This window comes from Marmota flaviventris, chromosome 2 (genome assembly GCF_047511675.1).
Source record: "Marmota flaviventris isolate mMarFla1 chromosome 2, mMarFla1.hap1, whole genome shotgun sequence".
Taxonomy (NCBI): Eukaryota; Metazoa; Chordata; class Mammalia; order Rodentia; family Sciuridae; genus Marmota; species Marmota flaviventris.
In genome coordinates this window covers 174,434,357-174,457,839 of record NC_092499.1, presented here as the reverse complement: position 1 = coordinate 174,457,839, position 23,483 = coordinate 174,434,357, and the positions used below count along the sequence as shown (strand labels likewise).

Below are 23,483 nucleotides of genomic sequence, written 5' to 3'. Positions count from 1 at the left end.
GCACATACCTGTAATCCCAAGATTTGAGGAGCTAAGGTAGGATCACAAATTCAAGGCCGGCCTAAGCAACTTGTGAGATCCTGTCTCAAAATATAAAAACAGAGCTGGGGATATAGCTCAGTTGGGAGAGTGCTTGCCTCACATGCACAAGGCCATGGGTTCAATCCCCAGTACCACAAAAAATAAATAAATATATAAATAATCAAAATACATTAAAAAATTAAAAGACTATAGATGAAGCTTAGTGATAGAGTGCTTGTGTGAGCCCTGGGTTTAATCCCTAGCATACAAACACAAAATAGAAGCAAAAACAAAACAACAACCAAAAAACCCTACAATATCAAAACACACAGGAAAAGCATTCTGTTAGGAACAATACTGTGTTGCCCACTGTCAACACTTTTACTCCCTGGTGTAATGAAATGTGTAATGGTCTGAGTCAGTGAAAGCAAGGTAAGAAATAAAAGTAAAAATCAGAAAAGAAAAAAAGGTCATCTAATTCATAGATTATATGAGTGCCCATATATATAACTCCAAAGAATCTAAATTATTGGGATAAGGAATTGAGAAGTTGGGGGTGTACCTAAATATTATAGCACTTGCCACGCACATGTGTTTTGGGATCAATCTGCAGCACAGCAAAAAAAAAAAAAAAAAAAAAAAAATTAATGAAGTAAGGAATACAAAGTCAATATACAAATATTGAATGTAGTTGCTCTTATGACCAACAATTCCACAATTTATTATAATCCTAGATATGTAGCAATAAATACATAATAGTAAAACATATAATATATAGTAGCAAGAATGATACAAAATAATGAGAGAATTACAATATTATATTGAAAGATTTAAAATTACATGGATTGGAAAAGCCAGGCTTACTTAATTGGTAGGGTGAAAAATATCAATTCTCTCCAAAGTAATCTTTAAATTCCACACAATTTCAGATAAGAAAAAAAAAATAAACCCATAAGGTTCCCCCTTATGGGATCAAATCCAGAGTCTCCAGCATACTAGGCAAGTACTCTACAACTGAGCAACTCCAGCCATTTTCATTTTTTATTTTAAGACAGGGTCTCTCTAAGTTGCTGGGGCTGGCCTCAAACTTGCAATTCTCTTGTCTCAGTTTCCTCAAAAGCTGATATGATAACAGGTATGTGCCACTGCACCTGTCTTCCAATAGGTTTTTTGATCATTTTGAAGTCAGTTTGAAAGCGTCAATAGATTTGAGCAAACTGCCAAGAACGGCCAAAGTACTCCTGAAGAAGAAAAACAAAATAGAGGAACTTACAACTAAGTTATAGCCTGAATGTCTGTGTCCCCTCTAAAGTCCATGTTAAAGCCTTAACTCCCAAAGTGATAATATTTGGAGATGGGACTTTTGGAAGGATATTAGGGTTAGATAAGGTCATGAGAATAGGGGATGGTCTGATGGAATTTAAGTGCCCTTATAAGAAGGAACACCAGAGAGCATGCCCTCCTTTTCAAACTTTGGGTATAAAGGAGAAGTCATGTTTGTACACAGTGAGCTGTAGTCACTTATAAGCTAAGACAAGAGTCCTCAGAATAAAACTTACATTGCTATACCTTGATCTTGGACTACCCATCTTCCAGAATTGTGAGAAATAAATTTGTTATTTAAGCCTCCCAGTCTACAATATTTTGTTATGGCAGTCTCAGCAGACTTAGACACCATATATAAATATATTATAAATCTAAATCTAGACAGAATGGTATTTTCTCAGGGACAAGTTGAATAATGGAACAGAACAGAAATCCTATTAATAGGAGCACACATAAAGTGATCTGATTTATAACAGTTGCTGGCATTGCAGATCAGTGGTAAAAGAATGACTTTTCAACAACTGTTGCTTGGACAAGTGCTTTTCTACATTTACAAAAGAATAAATTCCTATGTCATATCATTTCAAAGATCAATCTAAGTGGATTCTGAAAAAATTATCATAGGAGATGAAATATTTCTTAAACAGATCCAAAATATACAAATCACATAGGAAAAGATGAATTATTTGACTACATTAAAATTAATAACCCAGCCCTTCGAGACAGGATCTTGCTAAGCTTTCCAGGCTCGTCTCAAACTTGTGATGCTCCTGCCTCAGCCTCCCAAGTAGCAAGAATTACAAGACTGTGTCACCAGGTTAGGCTATACAGAACTTCATTGTTGTTATTTTGTGGTACTGGGAACTGAACCCAGGGTCTTTTTTTTTTTAGTTGTAGTTGGACACAATACCTTTATTTTATTTACTTCTATGTGGTGCTGAGGATGGAACCCAGGGCCTTGCATGTGCTTGGTGAGCACTCTACTGCTGAGCCATAACCCCAGCCCTGAGAACTTTGATTCTTAAAAATAACAATGACAAATAACAACAAAAACACCACAAATGAATGAGCAAAAGACAAAAACAAACATGTTACAAAAGGGAAGTATAATAGGCCAATAAATAAAATATGGTCAGCTTTCACTAATAACCAGAGAAATAAAAATTAAAGTCCTAATGATATAGCATTATACACTCACTGCAATGGCAAACACCAGCAAAACAAGTATGCCAGAATGTTGAAAAACAGAAACAATTATATGCTGCTGGTAGAAGTATAACTTGGTACAATCACTCTGACTTCATTGATAAAAGCTATGCATGGGCTCATCCTAAAATCTCAATCTACTCTTCCCCATTCCAATTCTGAAGAAAACTTTACCCAAGTGAACCAAGAAATATGTATAAGAATGTTCAATAACAGTACTGTCTGCAACAGCAAAAAACTAAAAATAATCCAAATGTTACATCAAGAGTAAAAATGGTAAGTAGCTAATCTTCATACCAAGGAATACTACAGAGCCATGTTGAATGAGTTATATGGCTACATACAACTGAGAAAGAGACGTGAAAGTTGTCAGAAATCAAAATGGAGTCACTTATATCAACATAACCAAAAAAAAAAAAAAGTAAATAAAGCTGAGAAGTTATGGAAGGAAGAGTTCTTGCTCATGATTGCCTGATAGTAACTACCACAAAAGACTGCTAGAACCACAAGCTTCCACAGAGGCCACCACAGCCATACACAAAACACTCCTCCAAGAATATCTGCCCAGCAACCATCTGTTCAACCTTAGACTGATGCCACTTGTTATTAATCAATGTGGCCAAAGACTGTTTCAAAATATCTGATGTAATCCTACCCATTTTTTTTTTCTTTAAAAACTTCCTCTTGCCACAGCCACTCTGAATATACCCGTAGTTTACTATAGCATGTGAATTCCCATTGCAATGCTGTACTATTCCCAAATAAATATCACAAAAATCTGTATGAATCTTAGGAACATAAAATTGAGAAAAAAAAAAAGCAAGCCCCAGAAGAACAAGAACACACACAGTATGATTCTATCTGGTTCAAGGTCAAAAACAGGACTTTGTTTAGGGATATAGGCATATGTGGTAAAACTCTAAAGCAAATTTTTAAGGACTAGGTACTGAGCAGCCTGCCTGGCCACAGTCAGCAGGGTGGGAAGAGAAGGGCACATGAAGGACATGAACGAATGGGAAGCTGAATAACAAGAAGTCTCATGATAGCAGAAGCCACTAGCTGGGAAAAGGAAAAGGTTCCAGAGCTGGAAGCATTTCAATGCAAAGGAAGCACTATTTTCACCACCAAGTAGTCCAGTGGACAAAAGTCAGAAAGCCTGAACTACCCTTGAGACATGGACAATCCTATAGATGCTGCCATTAACTTGCACTACAAACTTAGTCAAGTTTTTGCCTTCTATGAGGCTCAGGATTTGAATGCTCAAAACAAATATTTTTCAAGGGTTGAAAAAGACAGAAATTTCAAACTCATCCAGTTTCAGCTAGAGGCAGATTTATCAAGATACTTATAACGATACTTGAGCTTCAGGACCATTTACCTGAGAAGCTCCATTCCAAGACCTGAGAAAAGTCCTACCCATTTTACACTGTTTTCTTATAAGAGATCCCTGAAATGTTTACTTCAAGCCCCACAAACCCAGTTAATCTCTGTCCTAAACCCTGAAGTGGTAAAATGCTTAACATACAGCCTCCTGTTTAAATTTTTTACTTCTATTGAATTTTCCTGTCTCAGAAAACTAGATTTCCCTCAGGAACTAAAAAAGTTTGAAATCTAAGCTCTTGAAAGAATGTGACTGACAAGGTCCCAGAAATCACTGGCTGTGTCTTTTATCCTCTAACAGAGACCTAGGATATACTGAACCTTGCTGGATATCAATAAAATGCAGGATTTGTTTTCTAATAAGGCCCTCTGCTAAGAAGCCGCAATCTAATTTGGGCAAGTGTCTTTGTTAAATACTATAACTGGCTCAAGGGTGACAGTGTACAACCAACTCTATGTTGTGCCTACAATCTGTTTTTAAACACTATGTGATCTTGCTCCACAGCTGGTAGCACTGACACACACTGAGTGACTTCCACAAATCTTTCTAAATCCCACGTCTTCTGCACCAGGACCTGGAAATGCAGAAATGAAAGGCCCATCATGACACAGGCATGTAATAGATGCTACAACCACCTCAGCACTTTGTGGTCTGAAAACCAGAACTCCTTGCGCTTTGTCTTCTACATGAATGGAGGCGCCAAACCAGTGATCTGAGAACAGGGAGAGGAATTTGCCACCACATAGAATATTTTCAACAAGAAGAACAAATCATCAAGAAAGGGGATTTGCTCAGTAGAGGTTGAGAAATTTGTGAAATCAGAACTCTTCCTTAACAAAAAGACTATATTCAACAGGGAAATAATAGGACTTACAATAAAATGTTACTTGGTGCCTGGGGATGTAGCTCACTTGCCTATAAGCATGAGGTCCAGGGTTCCATCCCCAGGACCACATACACACATGAAGTATTCTGAAGAAGCCAAAAAGGAACCTGGAGTAAATCTCCATGAAATCCATGCAAGACAAAAAAAACGTTCTTGAGAAATTTATTATCAGTAGAAATATTACCAGCTTGGACTGAAAGAGACAGAAAAGAGAAAAATGAAAAGAAGCTGCTGAACTCTGAGAAATCTACTTCAAGAAGCAGGCTGACAAAACTATTTACCCACAAACAGGGTGCTGCCTTTCACAGAGATATGAAAATCTGAGTTCACAGCCATAAGTCACAAACCATGAACCAGAGGGAAACCAAGAGCTCAGAGGGTAGAACCAAGAACCAAAGGAGAAGAGCTGAAGCCATCGAGAATTATTCCCAGGCCTTCAGTTCTAATTAAGGAACTACTCTTTTTCATGGGAAAGGAAGAGGGCTGAACCAAGAACCCAGAGGGCAAAACCATGTGCTCAGAGAATAGAACAAAGAGCCCAAAGGGTAAAGCTGAGAGCTGCAGGAGATAATTCCCAGACCTCAACTTTAACCAAGAAAATGGAGTTGTTACCAGGATTTTAGGGCTGCCTTTTCACCTTCTATGTTCTCCCTTTCTGGAATCTGAAGTCTATAATTGTTAACACTTACCAGTTGCACTTCTATGTTGGGAGAGCTGGGGGCAAATAACCTGTCTCTTCAGTTTCATAGGTCCATAGACAGGGAGATGATCTGAATTTAGAAACTATACTTGATACACTACACTCCTGAGCCTTGTCTATAAGGGGTTCAGATGATCTCAATGATGAGATTTGGGATATCTGAGTCCATGAGATTTGGGACTTTGAACTATTGCTATATTGGGATAAGATCCTTAAAAGGAGGTAACTATATTTTACATGAGGGAGGGATATGAATCTTGAGGGCCAGAGGGTAGAATGATATGAGAGTTTCAAGGTTGGTTCTGGTTGCTGAGATAGAAATGGTCCCAGGGCAAAGACCTCTGGGAAGAGGTGCTGAAAACAGTCCCTGGATGGCAACCAGCAACAAAATGGAGACCTTAGTCCTACAGTAGAGGGAACTGTGGACCAAACACTTTGATGAGTTTGGGAGTCGATTCTTCCCTAGAGTCTCTAGATGAGAACCTAGCCTGGCAGATCTTTGACTTCAGCCTAATGAGACCTGGATCCAGCTAAACTTGCCTCAATTTCTAATCTACAGAACTGTAGATAATAAGTAGGTGTTGTTTTAAGCTACTAAATTAGTGGTAATTTTGTTATACAGCTGTAGAAAACTAATCCAGATTTTGTTTAGGTCTACAAATTCTATTTCTGAAATGCTGCTGCTCTAACCCATTCTGAGAGAAACGTCAGATGGCAACAAGAGAACCAGGTGCAGTCCTGGGACAAGTGTACTTGTGAAACCAGCACAGGTTTCCTCATCTATAAGTGAGTGGATCAAAGGAGAAAAGCTGTAAGAAGACACTGCAACTCCAACAAGCCTTTTCAAACAGCAGATGTATTATTAATCATAATACCCATGCTAATATCCGCAAACTAGGGATCCAGACAAGCCAAGAACAAAAAAGCCATAGCTGCTTACCTTCTTCAGGCCAGGACTGTAAATTGCTGGAATAAAGATATGCTCCTTCTCCTCCTGTTAGAAAAGTGCCCAGGAAACACTCATCTCCCTTTAAAGAACAACAAAGCAAAAACATAGATGATTTGTAATACATACAGAATAAAAAATCCTGCCAAATATTGTCTGTGTAAAAAAACAGAGTCAAACTCAGACATACCCAATTTCTTCCATTATCTTTGGCATTTGCTCTTTTTGGCATATTACTGGCATCTATTTTTTGGGGGGTGGGGTATTGGGGCACTCTATAACCTAGCTACATCCCCATCCCTTTTTATTTTCTACTTTGAGATAGAATCCCACTGAATTGCTGAGGCTTGCCTCAAATCTGTAATCCTTTTGTCATTGGAATTATAAGTGTATACCAGTGTGCCTGGCTGCCATACTTGATTGGTGCTGAGAAAAGAAATGTAAAGGTCCTCTCTGAGTCCAGGCACCAAAGCCTGCAATTCTTGCTCATCTCCCAGTGGATTTACTTCTGTGAAAATGGAGTTCAGGTTCTCAGTGGCCTAAAGCTTTGGCATCTCAGCTTTCCATGTCTAAGTCAATCTAGGATCTGCTATGATTAATACTGGGAGACTTTTTAAAAACCCAAAATGTCTAAATGGCAGAAAGAATCCTTCTAATTTCATCCCCTATTAGTAGTTATTTCCAGATGTCTGCTGGGAAGGGGAAGAATACAAATAGGAATTGAAGACAAAGAACTACAGATCCCTTAGATTAGTGGTAAAATAAAATATTTTAAGTTATCTTCAGGAATTGTTTACATTCAATGTTTGCAGGATGCTAATGCTAGAAAAAGGCTGCTTACCCTCACTGCTTGCTGGGTTTTCTCAGACAATTTTACTTCATCATCTTCTACCTGTGTCCAATAGAAATGCAGATTTTCAATTTACTACTTCAAGAGCAAAATCCTGCTGAGTACCCCCTGTGTTCAAATATCTACAGGAGACTATCTAGGCAGTCCCTCTACCATGTCCAGTGCTCTCAGGCCCTGATATGCTGGCAGAAATGGCTACTATTCATCAGGGCTCAGAGAACAAGGCCACAGTAGGCTCTCTCACTGAGATTCTCAGATCCAGCGAATGAGCCTAAGATCTGTGGGTAGGATGTGTTAATCTCCAGTTACATGTCACTTCAAAAGAAAAATAATTATTATTAGGGATGAAGAAATGATAATATATTAAAATATTTTCAGAGTGTGTTCTCATTTAAACATGTTCATGTTAGAAGATGACTCTTAGTTCTTCCCTGTCCATATCAGAACTGTAGAAATAGAATACAAATAGATTCTAAGTTTAGGCCCTTTGACTATCAAATATCAGACTCTCTGCTATCATGCTTCCTATGACCCAAGGCAGTAGAGTTTTGGAGAGATGTTGTGAAAAATCAGTAGCAATCATTCTGGCCAGAGCAAGGAGCTACAGGTCCACTTCTCACAATCTGTGTAACTGTGGACAGGCAGTTCCCCATGGGGGTCGTGAAATGTATCCCCTGGATATTATCAACTTCTAATCCTCAGTTTCCTCATCCATAACATGAGGGGATTAATTTCTTCCTTGCACAATTTAATAATTCATATAACATAGCTCTTTTCTTTTTAAATGTTCTAAGAATATGAGAGAGCTAAAGAAATGAGATTTGTTCATATAACGAGAAAGGGCTGAGATAAAACTACTACTCCTGAATGATGGTTAGCTTAGGATCTGACATCCCACAAGGGACCCAACAAAAAGGCTCCTCCTCAAATGTCTTCCCCGTATTTTTCATGTTTGGGTCCAATTTCATCTATGAATGATACTGACCAGCCAGGAGCAGAATCTGGGTATGGCAGCTGTCAGGACTATGCAGCTGGTCTCTGTGATAACAGTGCCATCTGTAGGAAGACCATGGACATTCCAGTTACTTCCAACCACCTCAGCCCACCTTGCAGGCCCTTCCCCTTGGGAGAAAAGGTTCCTCTTATTGGTATAAAGAGTTCGATGCCCTCAGAAAAGGAGAACTTCTCATCTGGGGACAGAGAGACTAATAAGTGTATAGAGACAGGTTTTTCCATGTTATTAACTTGAGTATTTTTTTTAGGACAAATAGAAACACATTTAAATGAAGAATCCTTCATTAGCCCTTTTTATCTTTACTTTTAATTTTTATCAAGGTAGTACAGGTACTATAGATATACATATTTAAACCAAACAGAACACTATCAGGATTGTCCTATCAGCGTTGGATATTATCATTCTTTAATATTTTTTGCCAAAATAATGGGTAAAAAAAAACAGTGCCTAATAACTGTTTCAAATTGCTTCCACTTGATTATTACTGAGGCTGTATATCTTTATTTATATAAATCCCCCCCACACACTTTTTTTTGTGTTTCACTTCTGTGAATAGTCTGTTCATACTTTTTGCCCATTTCCCCATTGGGAAGCATATCTTTTTCTTATTAGTTTACAAGAGCTCTTCATAAGTTTGAATATACACCATTGGCTTATTTTTAAAATTTTCATCAATTTATATTGGTCTTATGCCTTAGTTTTATGGCTTACTTTGTCAAAAAAATTTTTTTTCAATGTTTGCTTTATAAAGACCACATATACTTACCCTTTTCTTTAACTAAGATCTGAGATGTCAAAAATGATTCTGAGAAGACCACAGATCCTAAGCACCCTCTTCCTCCCAGCAAATCAGGAATATCATAGACAGTCATACAAGCCTGTATCAAATGAGAAACCAGAGTTGTAGCAGTTTCCAGCCCAACACCTTCAAGGAGAGTTCCCTAAGATACAGGCCACAAAATACTGCTTTAAAACACATGGCAAAAATACACTGGAAAGTTTCTTAGGAAAACAAACTATCCTGAAATACACCTTGAACTTCTGGAACACTCAGGCTTCTTTCCAGAGACATACTTGGACTAGAAGGAGAGCATCTTTATGCTTCTATAAATGCCCTCTCAAGGTGTTATTCTATGAGTATTCTGAGAGGCAACACAGCTGCCTTTTTTTTTTTTTTAATGGGGTCTCGTTATTTTGCCCAGACTGGTCTCAAACTTGCAATCTTCTTGCCTCAGCCCCCCAGGGATCTAGGATTAAAGGTGTCTTCATTCTTAACTATGACTGGCTCCCAGCCTATCAGAGTTTGTGGTGTTTCCTCTAAGTTTCTGTACACATTCATAACTTCACATCCCCACACTGTCACACTCTGTCCAGCGGTTTAGGCTTGAGTTTTGAACAAGCCCAGAAAGACTGTCATTCATTTGGTATACACGTGTCTTCATGGATATTTTTGTGTACATTTCAGTACATATTCTTTCAGTATAGCAGTCCTTCTTTAACTGTGGTTTCACTTTCTTCAACCTCAGTACTCACAGTAAAATGTGGTCTGAAAATACTAAATAGAAAATTCCCCAAATAAACAATTCATGAGGTCTAAATTCTGAGCTCTTCTAAGTAGCATGATGAAATCTTGTACTATCCTTTTCCATCCTGCCCAGAGTGTGAAACATCCCTTTGTCCAGTGTGTCTGTACTTTACACAGTACTGTTTGTTAGTCACTTAATAGTCACCTCGACTATTAGATTATCATGGTTTTCAAAGGGGTTACATTCAAGTAACCATATTTTACTTAATGATGACCCCAAAGCATAAAAGTAGTAATGCTGGAAATTTTAATACAGTATGTTATTGTAATTATTCTACTATTATCATCATCACACTGTGCCTGATTTTATAAATTAGACTTCACTATAGGTATGCATGAATACGAAAAAATACAGTATATATATAGTACTATCCATCGTTTCAGGTGCCCACTGAGAGTCTTGGAATATATTCTTTGTGGGTAAGCAGGAAACAACTGTACCAAATAAAAGTAGCAGTTTCAGTAGCCTAGAAATAAAATTAGAGCAACTCTAATTATAGAGTGTGCTCCTAAAAGCTGGTAAGAAAGCCCCTCAGCACAAAAGGAGAGAAAACAGAACAAATCTGTGGAGAAAGCTATAAAAGAAACACAGGGCGCGGGGGGGGGGGGCCTGGGTTGTGGCTCAGCGGTAGATTGCTCACCTAGCTCGTATAAGGCACTGGTTCAGCACCAGATAAAAATAAATAAATAAAATAAAGGTATTGTGTCCAACTATAACTAAAAAAATCTTTAAAAAAACAAAAAAGAAACATAGAGGGATTGGGTTATAGATCAGTGGTACAGCTCTTGCCTAGCATGTATGAGGCACTGGGCTCAATTTGCAGCACCACATGTAAGTAAGTAAATAAATAAATAAAATAAAGAGCCATCATCAACTGATAAAAAATATTAGATAATGAGAAAGAAACACAGAAACCAGGTATGGTGGTTGTGTGCTTCTAATTCCAGTTACTCAAGAAGCTCAAGTGCTAGAATCCTCTGAGCCTAGATATTCCAGACCAGCTTGGTAACATGGCAAGACCTTATCTCTAAAAAAACAGGAAGGAAGGAAGGAAGGAAGGAAGGAAGGAAGGAAGGAAGGAAAGAAGGAAGGAAGGAAGGAAAATAAAAGAAACACCACAGAAAGTGGGTAGAAGTATATAAGCCAGAGCTAGGGTCTGGGTATGGGATGACCATGAAGATCTGGTGAGGGACATGGGATAAGCAGTACAACAAGCCTATCAGGTTAGGTCCTTTCCCTCTTAACCTGAGCATAGGTTCTTTCCCTCTTAACCTGAGCATTGTTGATTAGTGGGGTACAGAGTTTCTGAAGCAAAGTCCGTTACTGCACATTATTATCCTTGCTTGGGGCCCCTAATCTACCCCTAGGACAGAGACAAAAAAAAAAAAAATGGGGCACTTGAAGAAAATGCTGGATTCTTTTGTTTTGTTCTGATACTAGGGACTAATGTCACATATCATCACTGATCTACATTGCTACATGCCAAGTTTCTTTAATTTTGAGGAATATTTATTTTATTCATCAATTTGTTAAGGGTCTTGCTACGTTGCTGAGATTTGTCTTGAAATTGTGATCCTCCTGCCTCAGCCTCCCAAGTTGCTGGGATTACAGGTGTAAACCACAGTAACCAGCTAGGAACTGCTGGATTCTTAAGTAAAGAACACAGAAGGGTTGAAAAGAAAAAAAAACACAATCAAAGCCAAGTCCCTGATTTTCAAAGTTGTCATGATAATAGGGTGAATTGACAAGTAGGCTTTTATGTTTGAGTTAATTTTCTGATTAGGCTTAATAATTGGAAGGTTTATTTTAATCTGTCTCAAGGGATTTAAAAAAAATGTAGTGTAGATGGATAGAATGCCTTTAATTTATTTGTATATGGTGTTAAGGATCAAACCCAGTGCCTCACACATGCTAGGCAAGAACTCTGCCACTGAGCCCCAACCCCAGCCCTCTCAAGGGATTTTGAGCATCTGATAACACAGAGTTTTGCTGGTTACATGGTCCTTCATAAGTGACAGTGGGAATACTACTTCTTTCTTTGGTTTCCAGATCAATCAAGTAAACAGATCCTGTGGCTTTCTGATCCTTCACTTTCATATTTGGTCACTGGTATTAAGGAAGGGGAGAGAGAACACTGGAAAAAAATACATGTTACATTTGTTGGATACTTGCCATGTATTTGCCACTTTGTGGCATGGGGAGAGGAAAAAATACAACATAGTACCTATCTCTTCAGGAAATCTATAATGTGTAGCTATAGAGACAAGAGCTTACAGAAAAGTGAAATGACATATTAGTTCAGAATTATTTCCTAATTTACATGGTATAAACTGCAAATCCTATAAGAACACAGTACTTATAGGGAAGAAATCAATAGGGAAAGCTTCAAGGAAGAGGCAGAACTTCATATCTGCCTGATCCTGGAAAGAAAGCATAAAATTCCTGACTACTCTTTCTTATTTCATTAGCTGCTAATAAATTCATACCTAAAAAAAATATGACAGGGTCTCATTATATTGCCCAGGGGGCCTTGAATTCCTGGCTTCAAGTGATCCTCCTGCCTCAGTCTCCCAAGTAGCTGGGACTATAGTAACACTGCATTGTGCCCAGCTTTCAATACATACTTATCATAAGAATATGATTCTATTGGGCTCCTAGTCACATACTATTGTGCAAAGCACATTCCAAAGCACTGCACAAGAATCCAAGGAGAGAAGCCAGAAATTTAAAATTTAGCAAGGTGATAAAGTATTATCACCCCAGTGTCATAAAGTATTTCCCAATATCTTGATATCACAAAAAAAGTCTAAAATAGTTCTAAAAGAACAATACCACAAAATGCTGACAGACAGGGACCAAATACATTATAAAACATTAATTACTCACAACTTAAAAAATTACCCTAGTCAGACTTGGTGGCACACACCTGTAATCCTAGCTATTCAGGAGGCTGAGGCAGGAGGATTGCAAGTTCAAAGCCAGTCTCAGCAACTCAGCAAGACCCTTCGCAACTCAGTGAAACCCTGTCTCTAAATAAAATACAAAAAAGGGCTAAGCTTGTGGCTCAGTGGCTGAGCACCCCTAGGTTAAATCCCCAGTACCCCCCCCACCAAATTACCCTTGTTGTATTATTCTCTACAGATGAGAAAACACTACTGACAAGCCCTTTGAGCTGCTTTTCCACCAGTAATGGTGATGGGAATGCATCTGCACTAAGTCGTCTACAGTTGCCCACTTACCATGACCAAAGTGTGCTGGAATTAAGGCTCAGGCAGTGGCCACAGAACAAACTTAAGGTATAACTTGTGCACATGTATACTTCAACCAGATTCTTGGCTGGATAGCCACCATCCTCTAATGCACTGTTTGCCAACCCTCTTCACACCAGGATGCAGTGGAATAAATGGAGCACTTGGCTTGTGGCTGAAGCTGGCTTAGAAAATTCTGATTCCCTCAGGCTATGCCATACTATCCCAGGGACCAATAGCTCAGTATGTCTCTAAACTATTCTGCCCCACTTCACTGGAGACCCAGGCCTTTGTTGATTATTGTTTGTTTAATGGATCTTCCCAGCTCCCTGTTAAGGGCATCAACTCAGGTCTTAGAATGCAAAAGAAGCCACTAAAACCTGTTGGTCCATTGGTAAAGGCAGGTTTGTCCTCAACTCAAAATTTCCATGAGATCAGAACAGTCTTAGTTACTTGGACACCCCTACCTATTCCCACCTCACCCCTTTCAGGTGTCCCTCTACAGGCCGTTCCTAGCCAGCTGATGTATATATAATAGCTCTGCTTACCGTTTTCACAAAGGATAAACTATCTTCACCCTCCAGAGGCACAATTCTGTAAGAGGAAAGATATGGGAGGTGACATTTTAACTGCACCAAAATTTACAATGTTCTTTTTTCAACTTGGTAACAACTCACAGACTCAGATTTCTCTCAAGGATTTTTAAAACACTATGAAATTCTGTTTTGAATTCCAGTATGCAGAATTAGCATGTGGGTAACTGGAGTGAACTCATTTACTCCAGTGGGAAGCACTCAAGAGTGCAGAGGCTCAGATGAATACAGCCAGTCTGAACCCAAGTCTGGAGTGGTACCTTGGCCAAGAATGGAACTGTGAGAAGATCAATGAAGGTTGCAGCTACAAGGCAGCCTCTCCTCTCTTTATGTTCTTCAACTTATCATGGAAGAAGATACCAAAATCATACACTCACCTTCCTTGATTATTCACAGCATGTATATGAAAAGCCATCTTGGAGCTGTAGACCAAAACCAAAACACAATAGAAGTCAGTCTGTTCTTTCTGACTACTGTGTTATCCTAGCTTTACACAGATTTACCTCAGTTATTTTAGATACCTCTCCCTGGGTCCCATGCCATCAGAAAGTATGGAGCCAGTATCTGACCCCAGGCCCTGCCTGCTAGTTCTCAAGGGCTATCTTGACTCTTGCAGACTGCCTGTGGCCCTCGACTGGCATGATAACACTTCTGCTCCTCAGCCTCTATATACTGTCCTGAAACTCCTGCTCTTCATCAACCTTGAGTCAAACTGCCGGTTTTGCTCTACACTCCAGCAAAGGCCACATCTCTGCTACTCACAGTTAGTTGCTAAGGAGCCAAAGGCAGGGCTAGGTCTTCAGAGCTGAGGAATAACCAGAAAACCCTTCTGGTTTACTCTTTGTAAAATAAAGTTTCTAAATAATATAAGCCAAATTTCATGCCTTAAGAAGTACTAGTTAGTAACACACTAACTTCAGTATATATTCATGGCTCCCTCCACCTTCCTTTCTAGGCAGGTGATCTGCTAATGTGATGCAGTGTGAGTCCTCAGTAAAGTAAGTCTTGTGGAGAGAAATGAGCAGGGCTCTAGGTGCAGGACTGACTCTGGGACTCTCCTCCCATTACTCAGTGTTTTCTCCATATGCCTTCTTCCAGTTAGGGTGATACACTCAGGCCTAGGAAGCTTTGGGTTTGAGAAGTGGCCCTGCAAAATCCCAAGGCAAAGGATAAATAGAATGACTATTTCAGCCAAGTTCACTATAATAGCAAATAAGATCTACATACCTAAACACTCTATTAGATAGACAGTTTCAGGAAATAGATATAGAGGCTGCCTATCCTGTCTAACAAGTTATAGCCAGAAAGTGAAGGAACTTTCATGAACTTAGACCTGCCAGTAACAGACAATGCAGAGCAGCACAAGGACTAATGGAACAGGTTTCTCCTATCTGTCCTCTTCCACAGCCAAAACAAAAAGACCCAGAAGACCCAGGGGAAAGGAGACCTGAAGCAAAAGGAAGCCTTGCACCACTGAGTTCTACATCTTCTGGAGCTACAGCAATAGAATAGAATTTTTTTGTTTGATCAACTGACTGATATAACTATCAAACACTTCTTCTCATTATCCAGGGTTGTAGGTATTAGAAAACATGGGCCATGGGAGTGGAGGCATGATAGCACACCCCAGAAATATGTATTCATTCTTCCTTCCTTCCTATCTATTTTGCAGTGCTAGGGACTGAAAACTATCTATTTATTTATTTTGAAGTGCAGGGAACTGAATTCATGCTAGGAAAGCACCATATCCTCAAGTTCTAGGAGTCTTTTTGTGAGTTTTTTTTTTTGGGGGGGCAGGACTAGGGAAACCCAGGAATGCTCTACCACTGAGCTACACTCCTAAGCCCTTTTATTTTATTTTTTTGAGATATGGTCTCATTAAGTTGCTGAGCTGGCCTTGAACTTATGATCTTCCTGCCTCAGCCTCCTGAGTTGCTGAGATTACAGGAAGGTGCCAATATGCTTGGCCCCAGAAGTATTCTTAAACTCTCCAATATTGATGTTTTTGTACCCTTCGCATAAAAGTACACAAAGTGATCCTCCTGTGAGATGGGGATTAAGTGGACTGAGTTCATGAAGATTTAGCTCTGTACAAAGAGATGCAGAGGGACAGGCAGGGAGATGTGATGGAAGGCTGCAAGAAGTCATATTTCCAGAGCATCTAGTCCCAAGACTCAGGGTTTCTATCATCTACGAGGCAGATCAGGACTATAGTAAGTCTCTTCTAAGCAGTGACTATCTTCATGTGCCAGCTTCCTTCCCCCAACAAATCTATCTCCAAGGTCCCTGATTTTACCCTTCTAACTTTATTTTGGAACCAGACCTATGAAATCTCCTAAGGTTCTGGTATGAATCTGCCTCACATTCTAGCCTCAAAAGATGTGCAAGTGTTCCTCATATGGTTCCTCTGGTTTTGGCTCTTAGCTTGTCAAATAAAGGCCTGATCACAAGTGATTCTCCTTCATATATATCATTACTTTTACTGAATGTTTTTACTGAAACATTTCTCTAAAGGAAAATGGAATATAAATTACATGGGACAAGAGTATTTTAGAAAACAAATCAAAAAAATTCCTTGTAAAAAGAACATCAACCATTGCTTACCATAGGGCTGTCTTAAACTGAACCAGCTCAAAGGAATCTAACTCAGATACCAGAGTCTGCTCTGCTACCTCTTTGGCCTGTTGAGAGAGAGAAAGAGAATGAATTGGCTTTCAAGCAGTAAAAAATACACATATCACTGACAGGAAGGGACCTTCTAACAGTTGGCTGGTGCCTTCTATGTAACTACTCTGTATACATCAAGAGACTAAAGTGTAAATAAACATCATGTTAAGGGAAACAGGGCTCTTACTTTCTTCAGGCCTGGCTCATAGGAAAAAAACTGCTTTCAAGCAGATGGGCACTGGCACCTGATCTGCCAGAGAGATATGGACAGCTGGGGTGATGCTGATAGTATGTGAAGTCTAGAAAAGGGCTCCCCGCTCCCCTAACTCTAGTAGAGGGACCACTGCTCTTAGTCCCTGCCAGACACTAAGAATATTTAAATAGCTAGAGTTACAAAAGATCAGTTAGAAAACAAAGGTGTAGGAACAGAAGGGTATCCCATGGCTTTGCATAGGCCCTATGGTAGGTAGAAGTTAAATGGCTGAACAATCTTGCATCAGTACAGAGATTCCAGGATTCAAGTTCAGTGAGGAGGGGAGATGGTAAGGGGCTGGTGACTATGTCTAAGGTCTTTCTCACATCTACATCATACACAACCTTTCCAATATCAACTGGTTTCCTTCAGGAAAGGTCCTATTGGCACTGGGAGGCATCAAGCTGACTCTTCTCATCTCCTTACTATGTCAGATTTAGGAATCCAACTCAGCAGGCCAGGTTAATCATGAAACATCAAGGAAGAAAATGGTCAGAGACCGAGGACACGCATGCTTGTCTAGGAAAGGAAAGTCAGATTTTCTAGTCTATAGTTGATTTTTTAAACACTGGATCATAGGAAACCAAACTAAGTAGCTCAAAAAAAAAAAATACCTAACTATTAAAACTCACAGCAGAATAATCTATAGTTAACTTCTAAAAGCATTCTGTTTAAACTGAACATAACAATGTACTACAGAATGACTTTAACACAACCAGATGTCTACAAAGAAGTGCTGATGAGTTGTCACTGATAAAACAACAGCAGCATGGCCATAGGCAGCAGAAGCTCAGCACTCCACAGGCATCTCTGCCTGCTGCCATGGAGGCCCAAGTTCACATAAAAGTGAGAACTCCAGATGTCCAAAGATAAACAAATGGTTAGGATGCTTTACATTAAATAATGACCACGGAAAGAGAAACATGGTATTTAAATTACCTTTGTTAGACTGGAAGCTTTAGCATAACATGCAATGCCAGCCAAAACAGCCTCAATAACAGCAGCATATATCTGGGACAAGAGCCTACTTTAAAAACAAAAAATAATTGTTAACTATAGTAACATGAGATTTCATCATAAGCTGCATGCACATAAACAACAGTCCCCAAGGAACTGATTTTTAAATAGAATGATAAAAGTGCAAAAAATGAAACTCATTGAAAAAAGAAACTCACTGAAAAACGAACTCTTAAGTCATATGCCTATTTGATTTATACTTTACTCTTGTTAAACCATCTTAAAGTCAGCTCCTCTGAATTCCGCTCGAAAGTCCAACCTTCCCTGTTTGGGATCAAAGAGAATAAAACTAGTAGGCTCCCTGAGCACCATATGTACAGGGGCAGGTACCCACAGATAAAAAATCCTTCAGGGATGGGATTGTGGCTCAGTGGCAGAGTGCTTGCATCGCAGGTATGAGACACTGGATTCAATCCTCAGCACCACAAAAATAAATAAATAAAATAAAGTTATAAAAAAAAAAAAAAAAGAATCCCTTCAGTGAAAAGATACACACTTGAAGCTTTTCCAGGGACTAGTCACACCACATCTAAACACTGGCTGCTATAGAACCCCAGGGCAGGAACTCTTAGAGAGCAAGAGAGATTGTCTGGCTGAAGGGAGTTCACTTAAATTCAGATTAAACAGCTGCAGGCCACTTTCTAAGCAGCCTGCCTGATCAAAAATGTCAAGAAAAGGGTCTGGGGATGTGGCTCACGAGCGGTAACGTAACGAGCTCGCCTGGCATGCGCGGGGTGCTGGGTTCGATCCTCAGCACCACATAAAATAAAATAAAGATGAAAAAAAAAATGTCAAGAATGCTTCTGAGAGGATCTCTTATCTCCCCCTCAATCCAAAGCCATTATAAAAAGGTTTTCTTCTTTGCTAGACTGAGACTTCCACAAAGGTATTCAGAAAATCCAAGTCTGGTCCCCTTTATGGAAGAGTTTCTGGAAATTGCTATTTTGGGCTAGATAATTCTTTGCTGTAGGGTCTGTGTCTGTCCTGTGCATTGTATGAGGTTTATTTAGCAACATCCCTCACTTCTACTCACTAGACACCAACAGAACCCTCTAGTTGTGACAATCAAGTGTCTTCACACCTTGTCAAATGTGCCCAGGGTTGGGAATATAGGGGTATGAGGCAGAACTGCCCTTGGTAGAGAACCACCTGCTTTACAGAAAGGAGGCCCAGGCTCTTCTCAATTAAGACATTATAGAGAGAAGGTGCTCATCCACATGGCAAAGGCTCATCTGAAAGGCAAGGGGAGGTGCCCAGCAAGGTACAAACATGGCCTCACAAAGAATATGTCTATTTTTAACCCTGTAACAGGAAGAGGAAGCAACAGGAATTTGAAAGTGGGCAGAAACACAAAAATAATCTGGTTGAATTCTCTTAGAATGGTGAAGCAAGCAGAGCCTCTTGAGGTGAAGTGGGCTATCTAAGGGCACAGAAATTCATGGCAGACCTGAACTCGGCTCTACTTTCGGCCTGGTGCCTTTCTGCTGTGTGCCATCTCCTTCAATTCTTCCTTGGCTTCTGCACCTCCATTTCACAGCCAAGAGATTTTAGTTGGGTTGAAAAAGAAAAAGGGACAGAGTGTTCCATAGCAAAACAACAACTGAGAGTAACATATCCTGAAGACTGCTGGCCAGAGCAGAGGGTCTACCTAGTAGGAAGGACCTGGCAGGGACACTGTCAATGAACTTTGCAACTTCCAGGTGAGAACACAAAAATCCTCCATACCACCACACTAGGGTAAAGTTTTATAATGGTCAACCCCAAAGACATGTAAAAATATCCCCTTCCCTGGCTTGACTCAAACATCAGTCAGTCCAGCATTGGACAACTTCCCTTCTTGGCCTTCCTTTACACAGATCCTAAGACAAGAGCCCCACACACAGGCCAATACCTGGTTACTGACCCTTAAAATGGACTGGGTAGTGCTGCTGTTTCCTTCACTAGGACTCCACAAGGCCCAAGTTCCACCAGCTCTGTGACTTTCCTGACTTGGGCATAAGTACCTCTTAATACCAGGTCCTGATGTAGGGACCCAATGAATTTGGTTTAGGCAAAATGTCTAAGGGTCTCCAGAATGAAGATCCTGGGCAGTGGCTAAGCATATCTGTCATGGAGGCACAAGCAGGCACAAAGCAAGATTACACCCACCAACATATGAAAAAGTGGTTGGATTGCTGCTAAAGTGAAAAAAAAAATCTGCAAAACAAAACTTTCTAGGCACTAATTAAAACAACAACAACAAAAAACTTTCTAGGCATTATAATTATAGTTCAGAGTCTCATGCTTAGGCTGGGGTTGTGGCTCAGCAGCAGACTGCTCACCCAGTATGTGTGAAGCACTGGGTTTGATACTCAAACCACATAAATAAAATAAAATAAATAGATATAATAGTGTTTATTTATCTATTTATAAATAGATAATATAAATAAATAGATAAAATAGAGTTTACTTATTTATTTATTTAGTTTATTGTGTTCATCTACAATGAAAAAAGGTATTTTAACAAAAGCCTCATGCTCTACTGACCAAGCTAGCCAGGCAATTATAGTTAAGTAAATCTAAACACATATGGAGTTTTTTTTTTTTTTTTATTTTTTAGAGGAATAAGACTCTTTATTGGGACTTCCTGAAGGGAGACACAGCACTTACCTGCACTATACTTTTCCCAATTCAGGTTTGTGGGCCCTGCCCTAGAGATTCTGATTCAATGGTTATGAGAATGAGTAAGGGGAACCTATAGTTTAAGAGATCCTTAGATAATTATTTCTGACTTGTCACTGCTGGTCTTTAAGAAGTACTGATGGTCTGAAGAAGTTTATTATGATCGTATTTCTGAAGGAGTATACTTTTTGGAATTCAGCAGTTTCAACATTAATGAGTTTATTTCCTGTCTTTGGTTTTCTGCTGAGAAAGGTCATCACTAGGTAAGGCCTTTCTAAAGTTGCACAGCTGAGATTCAGACTGCAGCTGTTTCATCAGCCTGAGTGTCAAGTCCAGAGAACACACTTCTCAGGCCACATGGAATTTCAAAGAATCTTCCAATGTATTTCAGATTATTTTACTTTTAGATAAGCCCCCAATTAAAAATGCACTATATAGAAAACATATGAAGGGAAGTTATATCATGTAAATGCATGGTGTGTAGATAGGAAGACTCTGGAGTTCCAGAAAAAAGAGCAGATGGCAAAGCTGGCAGGGTCCTCTGATATGGATTCCAAGCTGACAGACAGGTGCTGGGGACCACCTGGGAAACTATGTAGAAATGTTCACTTCATAACTAGATGTCCTAATCACTGATAATCTCTATAGGAAGTACACAAAGCAGCCACAACCGAGAAATGCAACTTTAAAAAAGAAAAAAATAAGACAAATATGAAGACTTACATTTGTTCAGTTTTCTTGGGCAGCTTGTCACTGCCACCTGTGAAAGAACACATGTATTAAGAATGTGACAAGAGCACAGAATATGCAAACACTATATAAGGAAGTGGAAATGATCTATCCATCTATCTATCTATACATCTATCTATTGTGGTACCCAGGATTGAAGCTAGAGGTGCTCTTCCACTGAGGTATAACCCCAGTCCTTCTTGTTTTTTTCATTTTGAGAGAGGGTCTCACTAAGTTGCTGAGGCTGGCCTCCAACTTTTGATCCTCCTGCATCAGCCTCCCGAGTTGCTGGAATTACAACAGTGTGCCATCTCACCTGCTTAATTTAATTTGAAGACATTACCAAGAACTATATTTATTTTTCTTTTAAGTTAAATACAGTATAAGCACAAACAACAATGGAACCTGGCTTCTTCCACTATCCTCCTGGACCTTCACCCTGACATTTCCTACTTTTACATCCTACTTAGCATCACTACCTAAACATCAGAGATGTGCAGAATCTTAGGCTCCAGAATATTTATACTTTTAAAACTTTGAGGTAAACAGGTTCAGTTCTGTTTCTTTCTTAATTTTATTAACTATCTGACTCAAGATAATTTTTTTATAGGAATGAGACTTTTTATTGGGACTTCCTGAAGGGAAGGGCATTTTTCCAGAGTTTCCTGGCTTATTTGACAATACCCAGGAAAAAAAAATCTGGCTTCTGATGTACTATATCTTCTGGGTCCACATTCATTCTTTTTTTTTTTTTGTGGGGGTGGGGGTATCCGGGATTGAACTAAAGTGTTGGGGGTTTCTGGGACTGCACTCAGGGACACTCAACTTCTGAGCCACATTCCCAGCCCTATTTTGTATTTTACTTAGAGACAGGGTGCCTTGCCATTGCTGAGGCTGGCTTTGAACTCGAGATCCTCCTGCCTCAGCCTCTGGAGCCGCTGGGATCACAGGCATGCACCACTGCGCCTGGCAACACATTCATTCTTTAAGTTATGCCTGCAGCTTCTGGGATACCCCAGCAAGCAGAGAGGCTCTAGTCAGCCTGGCCTTTTTTGGATAGCACCACATCATGTGCCCAGCTTGTGGGTACTCTTCTATTATGGCCCTTTGTCACATTTCTCACAACATTCAGGTATTCATCCAGCTAAGTCATTCATATTCCCACTGTAGCCCATATCTCCTACTATCTCAAACTAGATCTTCATTATTTGACCTTTCTTCTGACACTGAGTCCAGGATCTTACACAGGGTTAGACCTCTAAACCATAGGTTGAACCAATGATTTTGCTTCTGAAATATTCTGTGAGTAATATGTTAGGCACAGCAACTCCCCAGAGAGGGAGTAGGAGTCCCACAGATTGGTATCATAAGTTTCTAAGCAAAGTAGTGAATTTTATGTTAACTTCTCATCCATGGGAGAAACCATTTACTAGGTAAGTTAATGAGATGATTTCCAGGGACTTACCCAAGTAAGGAATGTGAGTAGCTCCAAAAAAGTAGGTCCTTGAACATGCAAGAGGTCCTTTTGGTGAGATACACTGTGCTACCTGCATGTCAGAAAATATTAAAAATAAGAAAAGTAGCAGAGACTTAAGTGTGAACTGCTAGAGGAATAAAAAGCATATAATCAGTGGAAATAAAACTTATTTAACCAAAACTGATTTATTATTATTATTTTGGGGGGAGGTACCAGGGATGGAACTCAGGAGCTCTCACTCAACCACTGAGTCACATCCCCAGCCCAATATTTGTATTTTATTAGAGACAGGATCTCACTGAGTTGTTTAGCACCTCCCCGTTGCTGAGGCTGGCTTTGAACCTGCAATCCTACTATCTCAGTCTTCTGAGCCACTGAGATTACAGGTAGGCACCACTGCACCTGGCTTGATAATGTTAGTTTTTAAAGAAACAGAAGAGAAGATCACCTTTAATTCTGCTTTTTCCAAAAGTATCTTCTCTGTGTGTATATGTAGGTCCCCTGTTCCACCCTTGGCTATAATGTGAGGCTGCTGTCAGCTACTCAATTAGCTCATTGTGCTAATGAATTCACAATTCAGAAGGAAAAACATAAAAGGTGTTTTGACGGTCATTAATATTCAATCCAGAGCTTTCATGTAAAGACCTTTGCCCACAAGACAGGCAGAGGCATGGGGCAGCTATAAAATCAGGAAACCTAGGTCCCCACCTTCATTTGGATTTCATCTTTGAATATAGCTCTTGTAGAAAAGAAAGTAAGTTTTTCTAGGTTTTAAGATTTTTATTATTCTTTCCTTTAAGATGTGCATTTATGGACTGGGGCTGTAGCTCAGTGGCAGAGTGCTTGCTTAGCATGTGTGAGGCACTGGGTTCGATCCTCAGCACCACATAAAAATAAGCAAAATAAAGCCATGCTGTCCAT

At 39.6% G+C, this 23,483-nt stretch overlaps 1 protein-coding gene across 2 annotated transcripts in view; it reads right to left on the bottom strand.

Annotated features, from left to right (window-relative positions):
- Positions 1-23,483, bottom strand: part of Dnaaf9 (dynein axonemal assembly factor 9) — a 149,793-nt gene that overhangs the window by 59,791 nt on the left and 66,519 nt on the right. The window contains exons 11-20 of one of the 2 annotated variants that reach the window (XM_027953746.2): positions 22,551-22,632; positions 21,080-21,116; positions 17,618-17,705; positions 16,363-16,439; positions 14,136-14,180; positions 13,714-13,759; positions 9,098-9,209; positions 8,302-8,372; positions 7,308-7,358; positions 6,461-6,548 (exon numbers count right to left, since the gene is read on the bottom strand). In XM_027953746.2, the coding sequence (XP_027809547.2) occupies positions 6,461-6,548; positions 7,308-7,358; positions 8,302-8,372; positions 9,098-9,209; positions 13,714-13,759; positions 14,136-14,180; positions 16,363-16,439; positions 17,618-17,705; positions 21,080-21,116; positions 22,551-22,632 (697 nt within the window). The remainder of the gene's footprint in view (positions 1-6,460; positions 6,549-7,307; positions 7,359-8,301; positions 8,373-9,097; positions 9,210-13,713; positions 13,760-14,135; positions 14,181-16,362; positions 16,440-17,617; positions 17,706-21,079; positions 21,117-22,550; positions 22,633-23,483) is intronic. The other variant, XM_071608793.1, reaches the window with a different exon arrangement.